This window comes from Myripristis murdjan, chromosome 3, assembly GCF_902150065.1.
Source record: "Myripristis murdjan chromosome 3, fMyrMur1.1, whole genome shotgun sequence".
Lineage (NCBI taxonomy): Eukaryota > Metazoa > Chordata > Actinopteri > Holocentriformes > Holocentridae > Myripristis > Myripristis murdjan.
Genome location: NC_043982.1, coordinates 45,336,138 through 45,356,475, shown reverse-complemented (window position 1 = coordinate 45,356,475; position 20,338 = coordinate 45,336,138). Strand labels below are relative to the sequence as shown.

General features: G+C 41.6%; 1 protein-coding gene and 1 long non-coding RNA gene across 2 annotated transcripts; one reads left to right on the top strand and one right to left on the bottom strand.

Annotated features, from left to right (window-relative positions):
• Positions 1-439: 439 nt before the first annotated feature.
• LOC115357259 (high choriolytic enzyme 1-like) lies at positions 440-12,713 on the bottom strand. Its single transcript, XM_030048679.1, has 3 exons — positions 12,477-12,713; positions 1,958-1,968; positions 440-1,328 (listed from the first exon to the last, which is right to left on the bottom strand). The coding sequence occupies exons 1-3, from the start codon at positions 12,711-12,713 to the stop codon at positions 440-442; spliced, it is 1,137 nt and encodes a 378-aa protein (XP_029904539.1).
• Positions 12,714-14,774: 2,061 nt separating this feature from the next.
• Positions 14,775-16,489, top strand: LOC115356998 (uncharacterized). Its single transcript, XR_003928063.1, has 3 exons — positions 14,775-15,097; positions 15,720-15,819; positions 16,003-16,489. It is a non-coding gene; the product is annotated as an uncharacterized LOC115356998 (long non-coding RNA).
• Positions 16,490-20,338: the final 3,849 nt, after the last annotated feature.

The window sequence follows — 20,338 nt, the reverse complement described above, 5'->3', positions numbered from 1 at the left end:
GGGTCTGAAACACTGATTTTGTACATCTCAATCTGATATCTATTTGGCTCTGGTTTTTGCTCTTGGAAATGTGAAGGAATTGAGCTTTTTGACATTTTGTATCTGAATCCACATACAAATAGATCAATAAAAACCAGAAACAGTGAGTGCTTTGGTTTTATTTTCAGACTAGATATTTCAGTTCACTTATAAAGATATTAATGAAAACCAGAAATAGTGAGTCCTTTTGCTTTTATTTTCAGTTTAGACATTTCAGTCAATACCATTCACAAGTAATAGTAGATATAGGTCTTGGCTTTTATTGCATTTTATGTTTTATTACAGAAAACAATTTAAATTGACTGAATCTGGCGTCATGTTAGATTTGTGGGTCAGACTGGGTGTGAAGCAGTGATCTGCCGCCTCAGAGCCTTTTCTGTTGAAGGTGTCGGTGTTGTTGTCAGCAGCCGTAGAGCCGGTTGATCCTCAGGATGTCGATGCGGGACAGGCCCTGCCTCTGGCCGATCTGGACGGTGGGGTCGGGGATCGGGGTGATGCTGTCCCTCCCGTACTGGACGGAGAAGGCCGTCCTGCCGTAGTGCATGATGGAGGAGTAGTCGTAGGGAGTGTCCAGGTTGTCGGTGTGCTGCCTGTAGAAGTTGTAGGCCATCCGCGGGTCGATGTTCTCCCAGTTGATCCTGACGTACTGGTCGCGGTCGCTCCTGGTCTGCTCGTGCTGGAAGCCCAGAGCGTGGTTGATCTCGTGCTGGATGATGCCGTGGTAGAGGCAGCCCTGCCTGTTGAGGGAGAGGACCTGCGCGCCTCCCTCTCTGCCCAGAGACGAGAAGCAGCCGTCTCTGTTCTGGATGCTGATGTAGTCCTGCTCCTTCTGACGGGGGACGAAGCGGAGGCAGGTGCCGCTGTGGTAGGACCGCATGGCGCGCTCGATCTTCTGCCTGTCCCAGGCCGAGAAGTCGCCGCTCACCGTGAAGGGGATGGTCACCAGGCCGTCGGAGCCTTTCCTCCACAGGCAGTTGTGGGTCCAGCAGAACATGGCGTTTCTGGTTCTGGGCACCACCATGTCTCCTTCCAGCAGGATCTCACTGGAGCCGTTGTTGGAGGACAGGATCCTGGTGCTGATGTCCATGTGGATGGCCTCCGGGTCTTCCACCAGGACCTGTTCTCCGCTTCCCTCCTCCTGGAGAGGATGGGCCTGCGAGAGGCCCAGCAGCAGCAGCAGCAGCAGGAAGTCGGGCTTCATCTTCAGGGTGGGTCTGGTGGCTCTGTGGCTCTGACAGTGGAGCTTCTCTGGAGAGCTGCTTTGCCTCGGAGAGACTCCTTGAAGCTCGCTGTTGGAGTCGCCTCAGTCCAGGGTTTTTATACTCTCCTCTGCAGGTGTGTCTGCCGGGGGATTAAGGGTCGAGGTCCAGACTGCTGGGCCTGAATAAACCTCTGAAGGGAGGACTCCACTGACAAATCCACTGTTCAACATGGTTTGTTGTCTCTGCTCATTAAATGGATGAGTTGGGCTGCTTTACAGGGTGGGACATATTTAACTGAACACCTCATGTTGTCCTCAACAGTTTCTTCTGCAGTTCATCAAACTCAGTTCAGACAACCCAAATACAGCTCTGTTCTACTGAGAATTTCTGCTAATGTTGATTTTATATTTCAGTCATGATTTCACACCCGAGTTCGATTCGATCCACCACGGCTCAGGCTGTGTGGTTGCAATGCTCTTTGTAACCCCTGGTTACTAGAGGCATTAAATGCAATGAACATTAAATAAATATTAAATTAATACAATATATATATATATATATATTTAGGCTATGGGTTAAATTAATAAGTAATAATTAATTTGAGAACTAAAAATATTAGAACAGTAACCATGACAACTGTCCCATATATATATATATATATATTTAAAAAAAAAAAAGCCTGTGTGAAAATGGAATTCTCACTCTCACAGCTGCACCTTGAGAGACACTGAGACAGAGACAGAGACAGAGACCAACCGAGGGAATCAAAATAAAAAAAAGAAAAACATCCTGAAAAGAAAGAAAGAGAGAGAGAGAAAAGAAGAATAACACCCCTGGAACAGTTACAATACTGCTGTTAATGTAAACTCGACGGCATTGAAAATGAGGGTAACCTCAATGTCCATTCGAGAATAAATAAAGGTTGAAGAAGAAGAACAATTCAAAGTAAACTTGGTGAGTGGAAACACATCAGTAACCTAACTGTCAAAAAGCCATTAGCCGTAGCAGCTGTTAGCAACAGTTAGCATTGGTGGCCATTGCTGGCCGTTTGTATTGGTGTTAACTGAAATAGAATTTAGAATTGTTTTTAGCTGGTTTGTGTGGGTTTAAAAAAAAAAAAAAAGTTTTAACTGACAATATGAATGACAATTGAAACAGTATAGTGTATAGATATGTACAGTACAGGTCAAAAGTTTGGACACACCTTCTCATTCAATGCATTTTCTTTATTTTCATGACTATTTACATTGTAGATTCTAACTGAAGGAATCAAAACTATGAATGAACACATGTGGAGTTATGTACTCAACAAAAAAAGATGAAATAACTGAAAACATGTTTTATAGCCACCCTTTGCTCTGATTACTGCTTCGCACACTCCTGTGTTTTTTGTTTTTTTTTTTTTATATGTTAAGTATGTGTGGTAAACAGTGGGTTTGTATTGTCACTTATGAAAATGGAAAGACCCCAGGAAGAATAGCTGATGCTCTGCAAAAGCTAATGGGGATCTTAATAAACTCAAACTCAAACACTCTTGGCATTCTCTCGATGAGCTTCAAGAGGTAGTCACCTGAAATGGTTTTCCAACAGTCTTAAAGGAGTTTCCAGAGGTGTTTAGCACTTGTTGGCCCCTTTGCCTTCACTCTGCGGTCCAGCTCACCCCAAACCATCTGGATTGGGTTCAGGTCCGGTGACTGTGGAGGCCAGGTCATCTGCCGCAGCACTCCATCACTCTCCTTCTTGGTCAAATAGCCCTTACACAGCCTGGAGGTGTGTTTGGGCTCATTGTCCTGTTGAAAAATAAATGATCATCCAACTAAATGCAAACCGGATGGGATGGCATGTCGCTGCAGGATGCTGTGGTGCCATGCTGGTTCAGTGTGCCTTCAATTTTGAATAAATCCCCAACAGTGTCACCAGCAAAACACCCCCACACCATCACACCTCCTCCTCCATGCTTCACAGTGGGAACCAGGCATGTGGAATCCATCCGTTCACCTTTTCTGCGTCTCACAAAGACACGGCGGTTGGAACCAAAGATCTCAAATTTGGACTCATCAGACCAAAGCACAGATTTCCACTGGTCTAATGTCCATTCCTTGTGTTTCTTGGCCCAAACAAATCTCTTCTGCTTGTTGCCTCTCCTTAGCAGTGGTTTCCTAGCAGCTATTTGACCATGAAGGCCTGATTGGCGCAGTCTCCTCTTAACAGTTGTTCTAGAGATGGGTCTGCTGCTAGAACTCTGTGTGGCATTTATCTGGTCTTTGATCTGAGCTGCTGTTAACTTGCGATTTCTGAGGCTGGTGACTCGGATGAACTTGTCCTCAGAAGCAGAGGTGACTCTTGGTCTTCCTTTCCTGGGTCGGTCCTCATGTGTGCCAGTTTCGTTGTAGCACTTGATGGTTTTTGCGACTCCACTTGGGGACACATTTAAAGTTTTTGCAATTTTCTGGACTGACTGACCTTCATTTCTTAAAGTAATGATGGCCACTCGTTTTTCTTTAGTTAGCTGATTGGTTCTTGCCATAATATGAATTTTAACAGTTGTCCAATAGGGCTGTCGGCTGTGTAGTAACCTGACTTCTGCACAACACAACTGATGGTCCCAACCCCATTGATAAAGCAAGAAATTCCACTAATTAACCCTGATAAGGCACACCTGTGAAGTGAAAACCATTTCAGGTGACTACCTCTTGAAGCTCATGGAGAGAATGCCAAGAGTGTGCAAAGCAGTAATCAGAGCAAAGAGTGGCTATTTTGAAGAAGCTAGATTATAAAACATGTTTTCAGTTATTTCACCTTTTTTTGTTAAGTACATAACTCCACATGTGTTCATTCATAGTTTTGATGCCTTCAGTGAGAATCTACAATGTAAATAGTCATGAAAATAAAGAAAACGCATTGAATGAGAAGGTGTGTCCAAACTTTTGGCCTGTACTGTATATATGTTTAAAAAAAAGCCTGTGTGAGAATGGAATTCTCACTCTCACAGCTGCACCTTGAGAGACTGAGGGTGTTTTCACACATACAGTGTTTAGGTCGACCTAACTGTCTAGGCCGACCTAATTGGTGCGGTGCGAGTAGTGTGAACACAACTAGCCGCACCCGAGGTCGACCTAAACAGCCGTACCGAGAGCGGCTGGAAGGGGTGGTCTCGGAGCGGCGCACCAAGCCCTTTAGTGCGGTGCGGCGCACCAAACTAGTGGTGTGAACGCGCAGCGAACCCGGGTCGGCCCAAGCCTGGTGTACTCCACAAGTTTGGGCTACAAACGCCCATTAAACGCCCACCTGAATCACCGCCAGGGCGATTATTTGCATTATGTTGAGGTTAACCCAAAATAAGGCGATTCACCTCATTTTTGCAGAAGTAAACAGTTAGCCGCACAATAACTGTGCGGCACCTCCGTTTTCTTTCAAAATAAGAGCTAGCTAACGTTACAAAAAGGGTCTACCGTAATCTTAAATCGACCGATCAACTCTTATTTTGACAGAAAACGAAAGTGTCGGTGGGAACGACTCGCAGCGCTAGCGGTTTGCACTGTTTGTATGTGCAGATATGTTTACCTTATGCCTTACAGTACTTTCTGCCTATGTTGCCGCCCTAGGCGAAATTACTGGCTTGCGCCCTTTCATGTTACTTCTTCAACCCCCCCGCCCCCGCGGCACCAGCCAGCCGCGGCACCGGGGCAGCATCAGGCGAGCCGGCCGCTCACCTGTCAGATCCGGCAGACCAGACCGGGTGGGCGCGCCTGATGCCGACTGATGGTGCCCCGGTGCCGCAGCATGTGCGGGTCAATACAGTAGTCTAGAAAACTGGCGATTTTGTTTTTTCTCGTGCGTCCCCAAGTAGATTGCGACCCGGGCGGTTGCCCACACTGCCCGTAGCAAGAACCGTCCCTGACGTTAGGCATATCAGACGGCGTTGTTGTTGAGTCTCCATCGTTCACGTGTGTTCTGTTTACATCTTGAGGCTTCATTTCAACCTTCTTTTCCGGGTGGGATGGTGCTACACATGTCATTTTCGTCTGGTTGCCACGGATACATGACGCTCCATTCTGTAGAGCGGTGGACTTGGTGCGGCGATAAAAAGCATATGTGAAACCGAGCCGCTCCAGTTGAAAATTGATACATTGTATATTGGGTCGACCCAAATATGTCACTGGGTCGACCCAAATATGTGTGAAAACACCCTGAGACAGACAGAGACAGAGACCAACCGAGGGAATCAAAATAAAAAAAAGAAAAACATCCTGAAAAGAAAGAAAGAGAGAGAGAGAAAAGAAGAATAACACCCCTGGAACAGTTACAATACTGCTGTTAATGTAAACTCGACGGCATTGAAAATGAGGGTAACCTCAATGTCCATTCGAGAATAAATAAAGGTTGAAGAAGAAGAACAATTCAAAGTAAACTTGGTGAGTGGAAACACATCAGTAACCTAACTGTCAAAAGCCATGAGCCGTAGCAGCTGTTAGCAACAGTTAGCATTGGTGGCCATTGCTGACCGTTTGTATTGGTGTTAACTGAAATAGAATTTAGAATTGTTTTTAGCCGGTTTGTGTGGGTTTAAAAAAAAAAAAAAAAGTTTTAACTGACAATATGAATGACAATTGAAACAGTATAGTGTATAGATATGTATATTTTTTTCTTTTTCTGTCTTGTTTATTTAAATACTAATAATATAAATAATATTAATCGTATGATAATAGGATAATTTAGAGAATTTAGAAACAGCGTTTAGCATATTAGTGATTATTTGTACTGGCTGTTGTACTTTCAAGGCCAGGAGTGAGCAAGCAACTGAGCGAACGAGTGAGTGAGCAAGCAGCAAGCTTGTGTGTGTGTGTGGGCCTGATCATCATCGTTCTCATCATCACCCTCTTCATCGTCACCCCCCCCCCCCCTCCCACCCCCCCCATCGTTGCCCTCCCATCGTTATCAACTGAAAGACTGAGAATCCTCAGCTCAGCTCTGAGGAACAACACAGTTGGGACTGAGGTGGCGAGCCAACCCAGAGACAATCAGAGAAGTTGATCTTTATTTTATTTTTTGTTTTGTTTTGTTTTGTCATTTACATGCTATGTTGATACTGTTGTTGTCCTTATTATTTGGTTAATTATTTTCTTTATTTATGTACTGATTAGATAGTGAGACAGACCACCTGCAGGTAAGAAACAAAATAGACTTTAAATATAGTAAATAGGAATAAAAGTTTAATAATAACATAAATAGTAGTAGTAAAATATTTCAAACAAATATAAATAGATTAAACATTTAATATTAGACCTAAATTGATATTCAATAAATTAGATACTTACCTGACAGGTGGAAAGAGGGAAAAAGGGTTATTTATTCATCTTTTATATTTATTTATTTTGGTTAGGTTAGGTGGTTTTGTTGTTGTTGTATGTCAGTTTGATAGGAAGAAATCAGAAAAAAGAAAAAATAAGTTGAGGAAAATAAATTGCATTAATTATTTACTTTAAAATAACAGTGATCTCTTGTTTGTTTATTTTTTATTTTTTTACTCGCACCCATTTCTCCCGAGCGAACTAAGTCTTCTGATAAATTGGTCCACATTTAGATTATAATTTTATTTACTTTATTTTAATAACTGGTTCTATCATAGCAACCGGTTGTTACAACTTGGCAAGCCAGCCAGGAGTCGAACCTAGAATCTAGGAGAAATGGGTGGGGGCGGGGGGGTGACGATGATGGGCGAGGGTGATGAGGGTGATGATGAGGACGATGATGATCAGGCCCACAGACACACAAGCTTGCTGCTTGCTCGTTCGCTCAGTTGCTCGCTCACTCCTGGCCTTGAAAGCACAACAGCCAGTACAAATAATCACTAATATGCTAAATTCTCTAAATTATCTTATTATCATACGATTAATATTATTTATATTATTAGTATTTAAATAAACAAGACAGAAAAAGAAAAAAATATACATATCTATACACTAGACTGTTACAATCGTCATTCATATTGTCAGTTAAAACATTTTTTTTTTTAAACCCACACAAACCGGCTAAAAACAATTCTAAATTCTATTTCAGTTAACACCAATACAAACGGCCAGCAATGGCCACCAATGCTAACTGTTGCTAATTAAAGACTTACAGGTGGTTTGCTCTGGATTCTACGGAAGCGTAGAGCTGCCAGACAAAGAAAATAAAAACCGGGAGGCTCAGTATCACGTAATTACGTAAAAAGTTTATTGTTATAACAATATATTTTCACGTTATAACGTGAAATTATCACGTTATTTCATTATATGTTTTTTTTTTCACGTTATAACGTGAAAATATCACGTTATTTCATGATATGCTTTTACGTTATAACATGAAAGTATCACGTTATTTCGTGATACGACTTTTTCACGTTATAACGTGATAGGTATCACGTTATTTCGTGATACGAATTTTTCACGTTATAACGTGATAGGTATCACGTTATTTCAAGATAGGAAATTTTCACGTTATAACGTGAAAGTATCACGTTATAACGTGATAAAATGTTTTCACGTTATAACGCCATGGACTCTCCACTGTCCAGATTTCTCCGAGGTCGTGGGGTGTCAGAGGACTGTCTCCAACGCATGGAACAAGATCATGTAAGCTAATTCTGACTGCTCACCATCTAATTAAAGCGTTGTGTAACAGGCTAGTTAGCTACCAGGCTAGTTATAGCCTGTTAAGCAACTACATGCTGCGTTCCGATCCGCACCATGCTCCTACTTAGGGAATACCCTGCAAAGTGTACAATCGTTGTTCAGTTGTTCCCTGTGCAGTGCTCAGTTCCCTTTGAACTGTTCACTGCGGTTTGAAACCTCAGTTAAGATGTCTATCGTGCGCAGTCCACTTCGCAAGGAACTGCATCGGAACGCAGCTTCTCAGGGAGAAAAACACAGTTGCCACCGGGTCAGACGCTCTCATCAGCAGGTTTTATTTTCAGCCAGGATAGTCCAGGATAGGCAAAAATGAAACATAAGATAAAGATCCTGCATCGTTTTTATTCTCTGTGCTGCGCTGATCAGACTGGCGTCCTTAGCAACGTTACACTTGATGACTTTCATTACACAGAAATAATATTCAATTTAATGAATACAAGGGATAAAAACACAACAACAAAAACGAAGTTACAACTGTGAAGTTAAAATCCAGTCTCCATGCAGTTTGTTATATTATAGAGAATGCCATCTACTACCACCCTGTCTTTCCTGTCTCTGTGTTTATGTAGTCTTGTGAATTGTAATTATTATGTCTGTCTTTACAGATTGATGCTGGAGTCATTGATTGTATGGATGATGACACCCTGGCTGGCTACATCCCTATATACGGGGACAGGATTGCAGCAAGACGCTTCTGTTTGGATCATGGGCAACGTCATGGCACAAAACAAACAACAAAAGCATCATTGCTTGACAGACTCAAACAAAGAATGGGGATTGGTGACACTGATGATAACACTAACCAGGAGAAAAGGAGAAGAAAGTATGCAAAACACAACAAATGGGCTGAGAAACCAACAAGAAAAATTGAGTTGGGATGGATCCATGAGGGTAAACAAGTCCGGAAACGTAGAGGAGGGGGTACAAGGACCCTTGATGTCCCCAAAGACTCAAAAAAAGAGAACATCTTGCAGTATGCCAAAGACATTTTCTTCCCAAAGGGAGAAAATAAAGTAGGCAAAATTGAAGCATTTAGTCATGACATATTAGACTATCAGGAGGAAGCTATTTTTGATGATGTTGTTACAGTTGGAGAACTGTACAGCATACTTAGAATGGGAGTGTTGAGATTTTACCTGTGCACTAAGACCCCAAAAGATAATGATGATGAAGATGAAGAATGCATTATGGGAACATCAAACAACAAAGATGAGCAACTGAATGACATGTTGGAAGAAGATGACCAGCCTATTCAAACTTCTGACATTGAGGCAAACCTTGACACATCTGAGGTTATGTTTGGCCCATTTCTTGGAGAACCTGTGGCTGGCCAAATGGATGATACTTTGATCTATCTACCTGACTTGGAGAACAATGAGGACCTTATCATCACATCAGTCCTCCTTCCCAGAACAAGCTCAAACGACACATTGATCAGCATGCCTCTCCCAGTAAGTGCAGCATCCTCTACTTCAGACACAGCACTGAGAGAAGATGAAGCTTCCATCACACCGCCTCCAACAGCCAACGATACTGCACAATCAGAATCTGTAGATGAGGTAGCAAGAAGTTCAACTCCTTCATTGGATGTTGTGCAAATCACTATAAGAGTTCATAGGGTCAATCTTCTAGAGGAGATGATAGGCCAATTCAAGGATGCAGCACTTCTCAAACATAAACTTAGATACACTTACATAGACGAAAGAGGTGCTGACGCAGATGGTATCTCAAGGGATGTGTATGCTGCATTTTGGACCGAGCTACTGGACCACACAGCTGAAGGGGAGGACCAGAGAATTCCATCTCTGTGTTCTAAGTGGCAAGAAGAAGAATGGAAATCCATTGGGCGAATTCTACTGAAGGGATTTCAAGACCATGGCTATTTTCCCTGTCGCCTTTCCCCTGCTTTTACAGTGGCACTTATTTTTGGTGAGCAGGAAGTCTCCGATGGTGTGCTTCTTGATAGTCTTCTTCTATATGTCAGTCATTCAGACAGGAGTCTGATCACCACTGCCTTAAACGGAGAACTTTCAGAAGAGGAGAATGATGAGCTGATTGATCTTTTAGACCGTTTGGACGTAACAGCAGTTCCAACACAAAAGAATTTAAAAGACATCCTTTTGAAAGTGGCACACAAGCAGTTGATCCAAAAACCAAGATATGCATCAGAAAAGATGTCTTTCGTTGCTGGTTCCTCCCTAAGAGAAGCTCTCGCCAGCCCACAAGATGTCCTGCACATGTATGAAGCCAAAAAGCCAACAACCAAAAGGCTTCTGAAAATGCTACATGCCTCTCCCTCAAGTCAAGCTGAGACCCAAAGCTTTCGTTTCTTGCAACAATACATCAGAGGCTTAGATGAGGCAGGTCTCCGAAGAGTATTAAGGTTTGTGACAGGGTCAGATGTCATGTGTGTAAGCAAAATTACGATCATGTTCACGGCAGTTGAAGGACTTGCACGAAGACCTGTTGCACACACATGTGGTCCAGTTCTGGAACTACCATGGACATACGCTTCCTATCCAGAGCTACGCACTGAGTTTGACAGTGTACTGATTGACAAAACATCATACAAATTCAGCCTGGCTTAGCTTTGTAATGATATGCTTATCTCATCTAAGCTAGTGGTGCACATGTCTAATGTGTGTGTCTAATGAATGTCTACAGATATTCAGAGCAGAGCATTTTATGACTTGTCAAGTTGATGGAAAAATAACCTGTTATTGTTATTGAGAAGACCTGACCACTTTTCTATACTCTTGTTACCTGAGTATGACTTCTCTAATGAGTTTCCCATTAAATGTTCTACTCTGTTATGTAAAAGAGCAATTTGATTCTACAGTGGTTGTAAATGTAGCTACAAAAGGAATGCAGACTTGCACCTTAATGTTGGGAAACAGTTTATTTTGTATAATGTTTACATTTGTGATACACAGTGTTGTAATACATAAGCGCAGGGATTTTTTTTAACCTGTCAAGTTGATGAAAAAAACACATCCGTGATGTTATTTCTTCTAGAGTGCAGCTCAAGACCTGACTACTTTTCTATACTCTTGTTACCTGAGTATGACTTCTCTAATGAGTTTCCCATTAAATGTTCTACTCTGTTATGTAAAAGAGCAATTTGATTCTACAGTGGTTGTAAATGTAGCTACAAAAGGAATGCAGGCTTGCACCTTAATGTTGGGAAACAGTTTATTTTGTATAATGTTTACATTTGTGATACACGGTGTTGTAATACATAAGCGCAGGGATTTTTTTTAACCTGTCAAGTTGATGAAAAAACTACTTTTCTATACTCTTGTTACCTGAGTATGAGTTATCTAATGAGTTCCCCAATACATGCTCTACATGTTAATGTACTGTTACGTAAAAGAGTAATTTGAAAGAAAATCTGAATGCTGTTACTACAAAATAAAACAGTTTATTTAGTTTAATGCTTAGGTCTGCACGTGTCTTATGTGTAAAAAAGAAAAATGCAGCCCCGAGGAAGAAAGCACAAGAAAGAGCCCTGGAGTTGTGTTGTTGTGTGATCCTTCCCCTGAAGTACAAATCACATGGTAATGAGAAACATAACTGTCTCATATTTGCCCCATCTTTCATGAACTAATAGAAAAATTTTAATTCTTACTGTATGTAGATGAGCAAGAGCACTACACTGCTGATGTTCAAATGCACAGTTGTGGGCAAAATAGTTCAAGAAATGAAAACAACAACATCATAGTCGGGATGTTTCTTTTCCTCATGCATTAAATGTTCAAAACGGATCACATCAACAATAGAAATCACAAAGTAATTTCTAAGTCTCTTAGAATGCATGCTCTCAGGAAAAGATACAGCTCTATAGCTTCATCTGGTGTGGTGGGAGAGTGTAAGAAGTTCTCTGTCATTATAAGGCAACACATATTGAATACGGTTTCATCACAAGGGTGAGGTCCTCTCTGATGGCATTCCTCTTTACAAGCCTCCACTGCTGCCCGAGAGACTTCTTTCAGATGATCTTGTCCTCCAAATAGGTGAGGGATGGTGTACATGAGAATGGGACGTCCACTTGGAGCCACTGCATTTCTGCTCCTCCGGATAACATGGGTGTTCCACAAATCTACAACTTGCTGCAGTTCTTCCTATGTAGTAAAAAAAATAATAGATATAAAAAATGTACCAATATATAGGCATAGGATTTTGACACCTGCAATAGAAAGCCCACTGGCTTTTGACCAGTAGATGGCGGTGTACTCATACCACCAGAGTATGCGTGTGAGATTTTCGGACAGATCTCGCGAGAGGGCAAAGTTTGGTAACGTTGTTTTGAACCACGGATTAAATCATAGTTAGATTATGGATCAATCACAAAATACATCAATGGGATCCATTATTATAATATGGAAAATACTTTGTTAATTCAAAAAAAAATTAGATTCTTGTCTGCGCACCTCTGATCAGCTAACGGGCGCTCACTCTCTCACTCTCCCTCTCTCTCTCGTGCTCAAGATCTCACACACACACACACACACACACACACACACACACACACACGAGATGATGGCACATGCATCTGACATACCTGGATGATGGCCATGCAACTAAACAATATAAGTTGCTTGTCCAAGAAGTCTCCAGAGAAGCAGTCTTTGTCTTTCAGTTGCTGGAAACGATTCATCCAGTACTGGGCATGATGTCTTCTCAAAAAGGCCCACCAGCTTTCGATCCGCTGATTGTGATTACTGGACCCAGCGATGTAACAGTTGGTGACAAGGCGGCGATCCGTACTCCATCGCAAGAACCTCTGCATTTCTGCCATGGTTACATTTTCTGTCCCGAAGTCTGCGCGAATTCTGGATGCTGTCCCCATCCTCCGCTCAACTTCCTTTATGAAATACCCAGCGATTACTTTGGGATCACTGTTTGTTGAATAGGCATGTAGCCATATCACAAGTCTTGAAAAGCCATCCACTGCTCCATTTATACAGACACCAAATGGTTTTAATTTGTCGTACGAGTCAACATGCCACATGAAATTAGGCCCTGGGTTAAAGTACATGCGCCGTGTTAGGCGATTTCTCCGTCTCTGTTCAACACCGCGGGGGTCGAGAAACTTTAACAAATGCCTCACTGTACTTTGGGTGACAACATATCCAGCTTGGATGCAGTTGAGGTGATGGAGCTTGTATCCATGCAGCCGGCCGTGTCCCTCCAGCTGATCAATGAGGAATGACGCTACCTCAAGAGGGTCCGACTCGTTTTTCCTCCGGTATAATGCCATTGTTTTTAAAATTCTTCTCAGGGTACGCATGCTTATATGGATGTCATCCACGGAGCCCAATAACTGTAAAATCTCCCCATGTCTCAAGCCAAGCATGAAATATGATCTAATGGCATCATGTAAAGCAGCCATGATTTACAGATGGCCAGTAGACAGTAAACAAAAACACGTTTCACGAAATAATGTGATACTTTCACGTTATAACGTGAAAATTTCCTATCTTGAAATAACGTGATACCTATCACGTTATAACGTGAAAAATTCGTATCACGAAATAACGTGATACCTATCACGTTATAACGTGAAAAAGTCGTATCACGAAATAACGTGATACTTTCATGTTATAATGTGAAAGCATATCATGAAATAACGTGATATTTTCACGTTATAACGTGAAAAAAAATCATATAATGAAATAACGTGATAATTTCACGTTATAACGTGAAAATATATTGTTATAACAATAAACTTTTTACGTAATTACGTGATACTGAGCCTCTCGGTTTTTATTTTCTTGGTCTGGCAGCTCTACGCTTCCGTAGGATTCTCTACGGATTCCTGTCAAACAAACTTGCATGAGTGAGAATCTTGAGTGACAGCTGTGAAAGTCATGTACTTCCATGGACTTTTTTTTTTTTTTTTTTTTTTACACATTAGCCCTTTTTTATTCTGACAGGAAATAATTTATAATGCAGTCACCTGAAACTTGACCGTGAATCATTTCAAACAGAGGTGCTGAGAGATATTAATTCCAACAGGAACAGACTGACAGTAGGACAAAGGTGAGCATCTTGATCTTGTAAAATGACCTTTAGAATTACAAGAACAGCATCATATGACCCATTAAAATCCTGGTTTCCCTCAGCCACAGCCCTCTTCCTTTCCTAGAGAAAGGATTTATGGATATCATGATGCTATATTCAAAATTTGTGGGCAAAATAACTGCAGTGTAAGAATCCACATGTGCTTATAATGTAGTGTGAGAATTTACTTCATGTTCTGATACACCTCCCTCTAACAAAGGTCTCTCTGGTGTATTACAGAGGGTTAAAGTGACAACTCGCCGCTCTGCAGTGACCAATCAGAACAAGATCATCTGAAGCAAGAAGAGCCATAAATCGGCTTATCAGCTGGCAGGCTAAGAGCCAGGAAATACAACATGGGATCACTAAAGGCAGCATTCACACAGAATCCAACAGCCCAGTGATTTGTCCCAGCATCACCCAGTGGTGTTGGCGTGTCACTACACGGGCCATTTGTTTAGAGTATGATAATAATAATAATAATAATAATAATAATAATAATAATTGTTGTGAAGCTCTTATTTTGTTAACCTTTTCCTGTTTGGTGTCTCACTTCCTTTATACTCACTAGTTGTTTCTAGCTTTGCCACCACCTAATTGAATTGATTGAGTTCACCTGTTCACTCCCTTATTTAAGACTGCACTTCCCCTCACTCCTTCTTTTCACGTTCACATGGGGCGGCAGACCAGAGGGCTGTACTACGAAACAGGTTTAGTGTGTTAGCGAGGTATGTTGAGTCTAAAGCCAGGCTTTCCTGTATCACGAAGGTGGCTCTCTTTTAACCCGGCTAGATCACCATGGTAACTTATAGGCCATGGGCCGAGTCCCTCTATCTGCTTTAGTTTTTAATTTCGTATTTCCCCATCAAGGGTCTAGCTAATTTTACAGTATTGTGTAGATTAATTGTTTATAAAACACACAATAAAATGTTTTGAACGCAAAAGTTGGACATTTTTAATAAAACGTAGAAAGAAGTTCACGAAACCGATCTAAAATGTTAACCAATCAAAGCTCGCCTAACTTTACCGTGAAATTCACTTGGCCAATCACGTTCGTCATACCAGAGGAAACCGGAAATCCTACGACTGGCACTGTTGTAAACAAGAAGAGAACCGAAGGTAAGATAATGTGATGATTGTTTAACATATTCTTATAAAAATGGACGCAGACTAGAGAATGAGCCGTGTTGATGATAGCACACATATAATACTAAGCATCCATAGTTTATCATTATAACGTTAGTGAAATGTTAGAACGACATGCAAACGACATCAGACAACATGCTGGAAAGTTTACCAGAGGGCTGTACTACGAAGCAGGTTTAGTGGGTTAGCAGGTATGTTGAGTCTAAAGCCAGGCTTTCCTGTATCACGAAGGTGGCTCTCTTTTAACCCGGCTAGATCGCCATGGTAACTTATACTTACCTCATAACCTGGTCGGGACCAGGTTATGAGCTAAGTTTAACCCCGGCTCTAAAAGCGACGCTATCTCACCCAGGTGAAATCACAAAGTAATTTTTGTCCGGTGATTGGTGACACATATGCACAATGCAGGTATACTATTAGTGGTGCACAGACTTCACGTTTGTTAGAAATAGTCCGCTAGCCTGATAGTGAACACAAAGCCTGGGGATGTTGAGCCTCTTTCGTAGTACAGCCCTCAGAAGCTCATAATTTAGCGATAATTTTTGGGTTGAGTTATAGTTGGTTATTTTTTCTAATTCTCTCTTAAACGTTTTAGGCTTAAGGTAACAGTTAATGTAGATTGTTGGGCCAGCTGGGTTTGAATCTTGGATGCTGTGACGTCGCTGACATTGTCTGGCGGTGGTTCTCTAAACATGGTAATGTTTTTTTATTATTATTATTTTATTTTTTAAGTGTTTTTATTCTAACACAGTATTGACTTAAATAAATCTACCGAGCCCTCTAATGAATATTTGAACAGAACATCTTAGATTAATATGGTATAAAACTAATTAGTTATGATTATTCTTTAGTGATAGATAGATGTCTGTGTGTTTCAGGCTATGGAGTGTAAGGTGAGAGGAGCAGGCGCTGACATATGGATCTGGGAATTTATAATGGTGGATGAAGAGAAGTGGACTGTGTCAAAGGAGCTGACATTAGTGGCCTGGAGAGCACCATAGTCTTTTTTCCAGAGGGTGGCCAAGTTCTTGGTCTGCAGTTTTATTTATATTAAATGTTGCAATTGCTTTTTCTGTGATTGGACTGAAGAGGTTAACCCATGGTGTCAAACTGGTGCCATGGAGGGCCGAGAGGCTGCAGGTTTCCATTCCAACCGAAAGCTACAGCAGGTGATTTCACTGATCACCTCACCTCCAAGCAGAGAGAGGGGACTAATCAGTGAAATCACCTGGTGGAGTTTTCGGTTGGAATGAAAACCTGCAGCCTCTCAGCCCTCCATGGCACCAGTTTGACACCTCTGACCCATTTCTTCATGTGTTCCGTCATCCTGTTTGGTCTGTGGTGTAATACTATGTGATAATATACTTTGAATATAGCACTCTAATGTTTTATTTCATCATAAATACTGGCTAATATGCTTTGCACTGTTGAAATTGATGTATTTTGCACTGGTTATGTCCAGCTTTTTAGTAAAAATCTTGATATAGTGTTAACTATATGCATTAAACCTTTTTATATTTTATACAAACCTTCATCTTCTTTGGCTGCTTTTTCTTTGGATATATTGATTGATTGATTGATTGATTGATTGATAGTTTTATTAGCTTGTGATGAAAAACAGTTAATAACAGTAAAGCTTAAACAGTAAGTCATGCAACTTCTTTACATCAGAGTCCAAGGTAATCAATTCATCGTGATTTAGAGACATACAGTTGTTCTATGCTAAGCAATAAAATACATCGCTTATGCATGCATACTTTTAACTTTAATGTGGTGTAGCGTATAGATGAGACACAAACAGTATGAATGCCAATGTACATTTTATTTGAGCAATCATTTGAAATCGTAGGTAAAAGACACTCATATGATAAACCTACCCAGGTAACAACTGTGCTGTTGGAGTGAAAAGACGAGAATGCATGTCAACGTTATTACGTGGATGAATTATTGACATTAACCCCAACCCTTGACGGAAATAGCGTGAATTTTCGGTAATAATTGGCAACACAAAAGTAGCCCTACAATGTTAGGAATTAATTATTTAGTAGCCTATATTATACCTTTAGCGAGTTTGTGGGGAAAAAAATATATATTATACTTATTTTAAGTCATTTAAGAGCCGTCATTTTAGCCTTGTAGATTGTAAACTTCCTGGTTGTCAAGGAGACCCTGTTAGTAGCCCGGTACATTTGCCTGCTTAAAATGGTAAAGTTTAGATTGTTCGCGTTCGTTAATGTCCACGAGTCAAAGTGTAAACATTTGTTTACAGTGCTTGTAAGAATTTTATCTGTATAATGTGAAAAAATATTGTAGGGCGGGGAGTGGAGAAATACAAAATTCACAATTCCAGCCCTCGGCCCACGGCCTATTATGCTTAACTCATAACCTGGTCCCGACCAGGTTATGAGTTAAGTTTAACCCCGCCCGGCTATGAAAGCGGCGCTATCTCACCATTTAACTCTTTTGGAGATGGCGTGACCGTTCATTGATGATCCGGTGGACCTGGGAGCCAGGATTGTCCGTGGCTCATTACGGAGACAAAGAGGATTTAGGGATCACGTGGATCCGCTGGCATTTCCTGACGGTATTCTCCATGAGCGGTATAGATTTTCATCTGAGGGAATACGCTACATTTGCTCACTTGTGGAGCCAAGTGTCAGGAATGCCACGGATAGAAGTTGTGCGCTCACAGTAGGGCAAACGGTGTGCGTGGCGCTAATAGTATATATGCACAATGCAGGTATACTGTTAGTGGTGCACAGACTGCACGTTTGTTAGAAATATTCCGTTGTATCACGGACTTTGTTATGGTAGGCTAGCCTACTTTTTTTTTTTTTTTTTAAAAGGAAACCCCTTATATTATAACGGTGACTATCACGGCATCCGAAGGTGATGATTGGACGGGAGCAGCCCGTGGTGATTCAAACGCACTCCAAACGCCACTTATTCCCATTTAGAAAAAAAGATTTAACAAAAAAGGAGCAAACAAACATCAACAGAAATGGCTCCATAATTCTAGTTCAACTTCAAATGTAACGAACAATTATCTGAAACTACTGACAAGGAGCTCTAAGCAGCGTAAATGGTGGTCAAAATTGTCATGTAACCATGGTAACCAAACCGACACTGCTAGACTCACCCACACACACCTTCAGTCACCTGACTTCACCTCAGGCTTTACCTCCAATTCCTAGACAACACTGCCATAAAGCTACTGAAGTTACATATTTCTAAACTAAAATTCATAATACTGAATGAATAGGAATGAGAGTCAGTGTTGACATACGCCTGATAGTGAACACAAAGGCTGGGTATGTTGAGCCTCCTTAGTACAGCCCTTAGAGGCCTGTAAAGCTGGATTTTGGTTTAGCGAGCTAACTTCAGGCTTAACCCTGTCTTTTCTGTACCATAAAGGTGGCTTACTTTTTATCGGGCTACGTTGCCGTGGTAACGTATGCTGAACACCTCACCTGCTCCGGAGCAGGTTAAGTTCAGGACAAGAGCTCAGCAGGTAGAAAAGCCCCACCTACTGACCAATCAGCTCTCTTGGAAAATGACCTGCCCATTTTCCCTTTCTTCTTCTTTTATAAAATTAAAATTAATACATTTTAGCCTACAATTCTTCTTGTATTTTTTTTTAAACTCATGACTCCGCACTGCCCAACCAAATGATGATTTTCTAAAAAATGTTTTTGAAAATAAATGAGGGGAATTTAATTCAGAGGGTTAAATAAAAGTCTGATAAAATACACACCAGCCTCTGGTCTCCTTTAGGTTTCCATTAGTTTGCTCATATTTAGTATTTAGGGTGTCTGCCCTGAAAAGTCCACATGAGAGTTGGTGCCAAATGTTTTACTGTCTTTAAGTGACAGTGAAATAATATTTTAACCAGCAGAATAATCACGAGGCGTCAGATGGTTTATAAAATGAAATATCAAAACCAGTCGAATCAAAGTGACGATTCTGATGAAACTCAAACTGAGGGCAGCGGCCCAGCGAGGGTCGCCCCTCACTGTGAGAGAGGGCCAGTTCCTCTGCAGGAGTGTACGGCTGAGTGGGAGACACATTCATTTACTGAACACACACGTTACTGTAGTCAGTTCTACTCGTGCCGTCATGGTGGGGAAGTACACTCTAAAAAATGCTGGGTTGTTACAGTAACCCAAATGCTGGGTTCAGGCAGGTGGGTCATGGGTTGGGTGACTTTGACTCAACTTTGGGTTAAAAATGGTGACCCAACGCAATGGGTTGGAGATGCTTGCAGCCAGCCAGCCTTTTTTGAGCAGAGGAAGACACGACTTGACCAAGCAGCACGCAGCAGCATTGCTCTGGGTCCGGGATGTAACTGAAAACGGTAAGATAGTGAAACTACAACTAAAGTGAGCTAAAAAAGAAAGAAAAAGAAAAAAAGAAAGAAAGAAAGAAAAAAGAAAAAGACAAGAATAAAAGAAAAAGTTAGCTGGCTGTATTATAAACTTCAGTTCACATTGGACAAGCTAACAAGTTACCGTTAGCTAGCTAGCGCAACCCATACATAACTGTAGCACATTAAAGCGGACATGAAACAGCCCAGTTTTGGCGAGTTTTGTACAGACTTAAGTGTGTTGGAATTTATTTGAGAAAAAATTAGACAAAAAAACGATTACACGTTAAAATAAAATAGATTTATGTTTGGTACTGATGTAAGCTTTCGTTCTGGCTCGCCGCCATATTGCTGTCGCGCCTCTGGTGACGTCACGAGGTTGGTTGGTTGGAGATTCGAGATAGTCACAGGCGTATATTTCACTGAGTGAAAAATGTCAGAAGACGAGGCTGAGCGGTATTTCGAGGGGATCCAAAGAAACCCAATGGCTTATGCCTTCGAGCCAGTGAGGAGGAGGGAAAGGATGGAAAATATTTCATCTGAGGAGCAGCCGTTGGTTGCTTCAGGTGTGGAGAGGGTGGGTAACACCACCTGGTGCCTGTGTGGCCACTGCACTCAAATGCCGACCGCAACCGAGTCAATCTGCTGTCGGGAGGTGGACGTGGATCACTTGCTCAGGGATATTGAGTGCATAACCCTGTCCCGCACCTACCAGATGCTCTGCTGTGAGAGGGAGGTACTGGAAATTTCCATGCACTCCCTCCGTGAAGTCCATGCGGACACTCTGGAGCGGCCCATCAACAGCAGGTATTCTAACCTTACCTAACGATAGCTACTTAGCATGTAGGCTA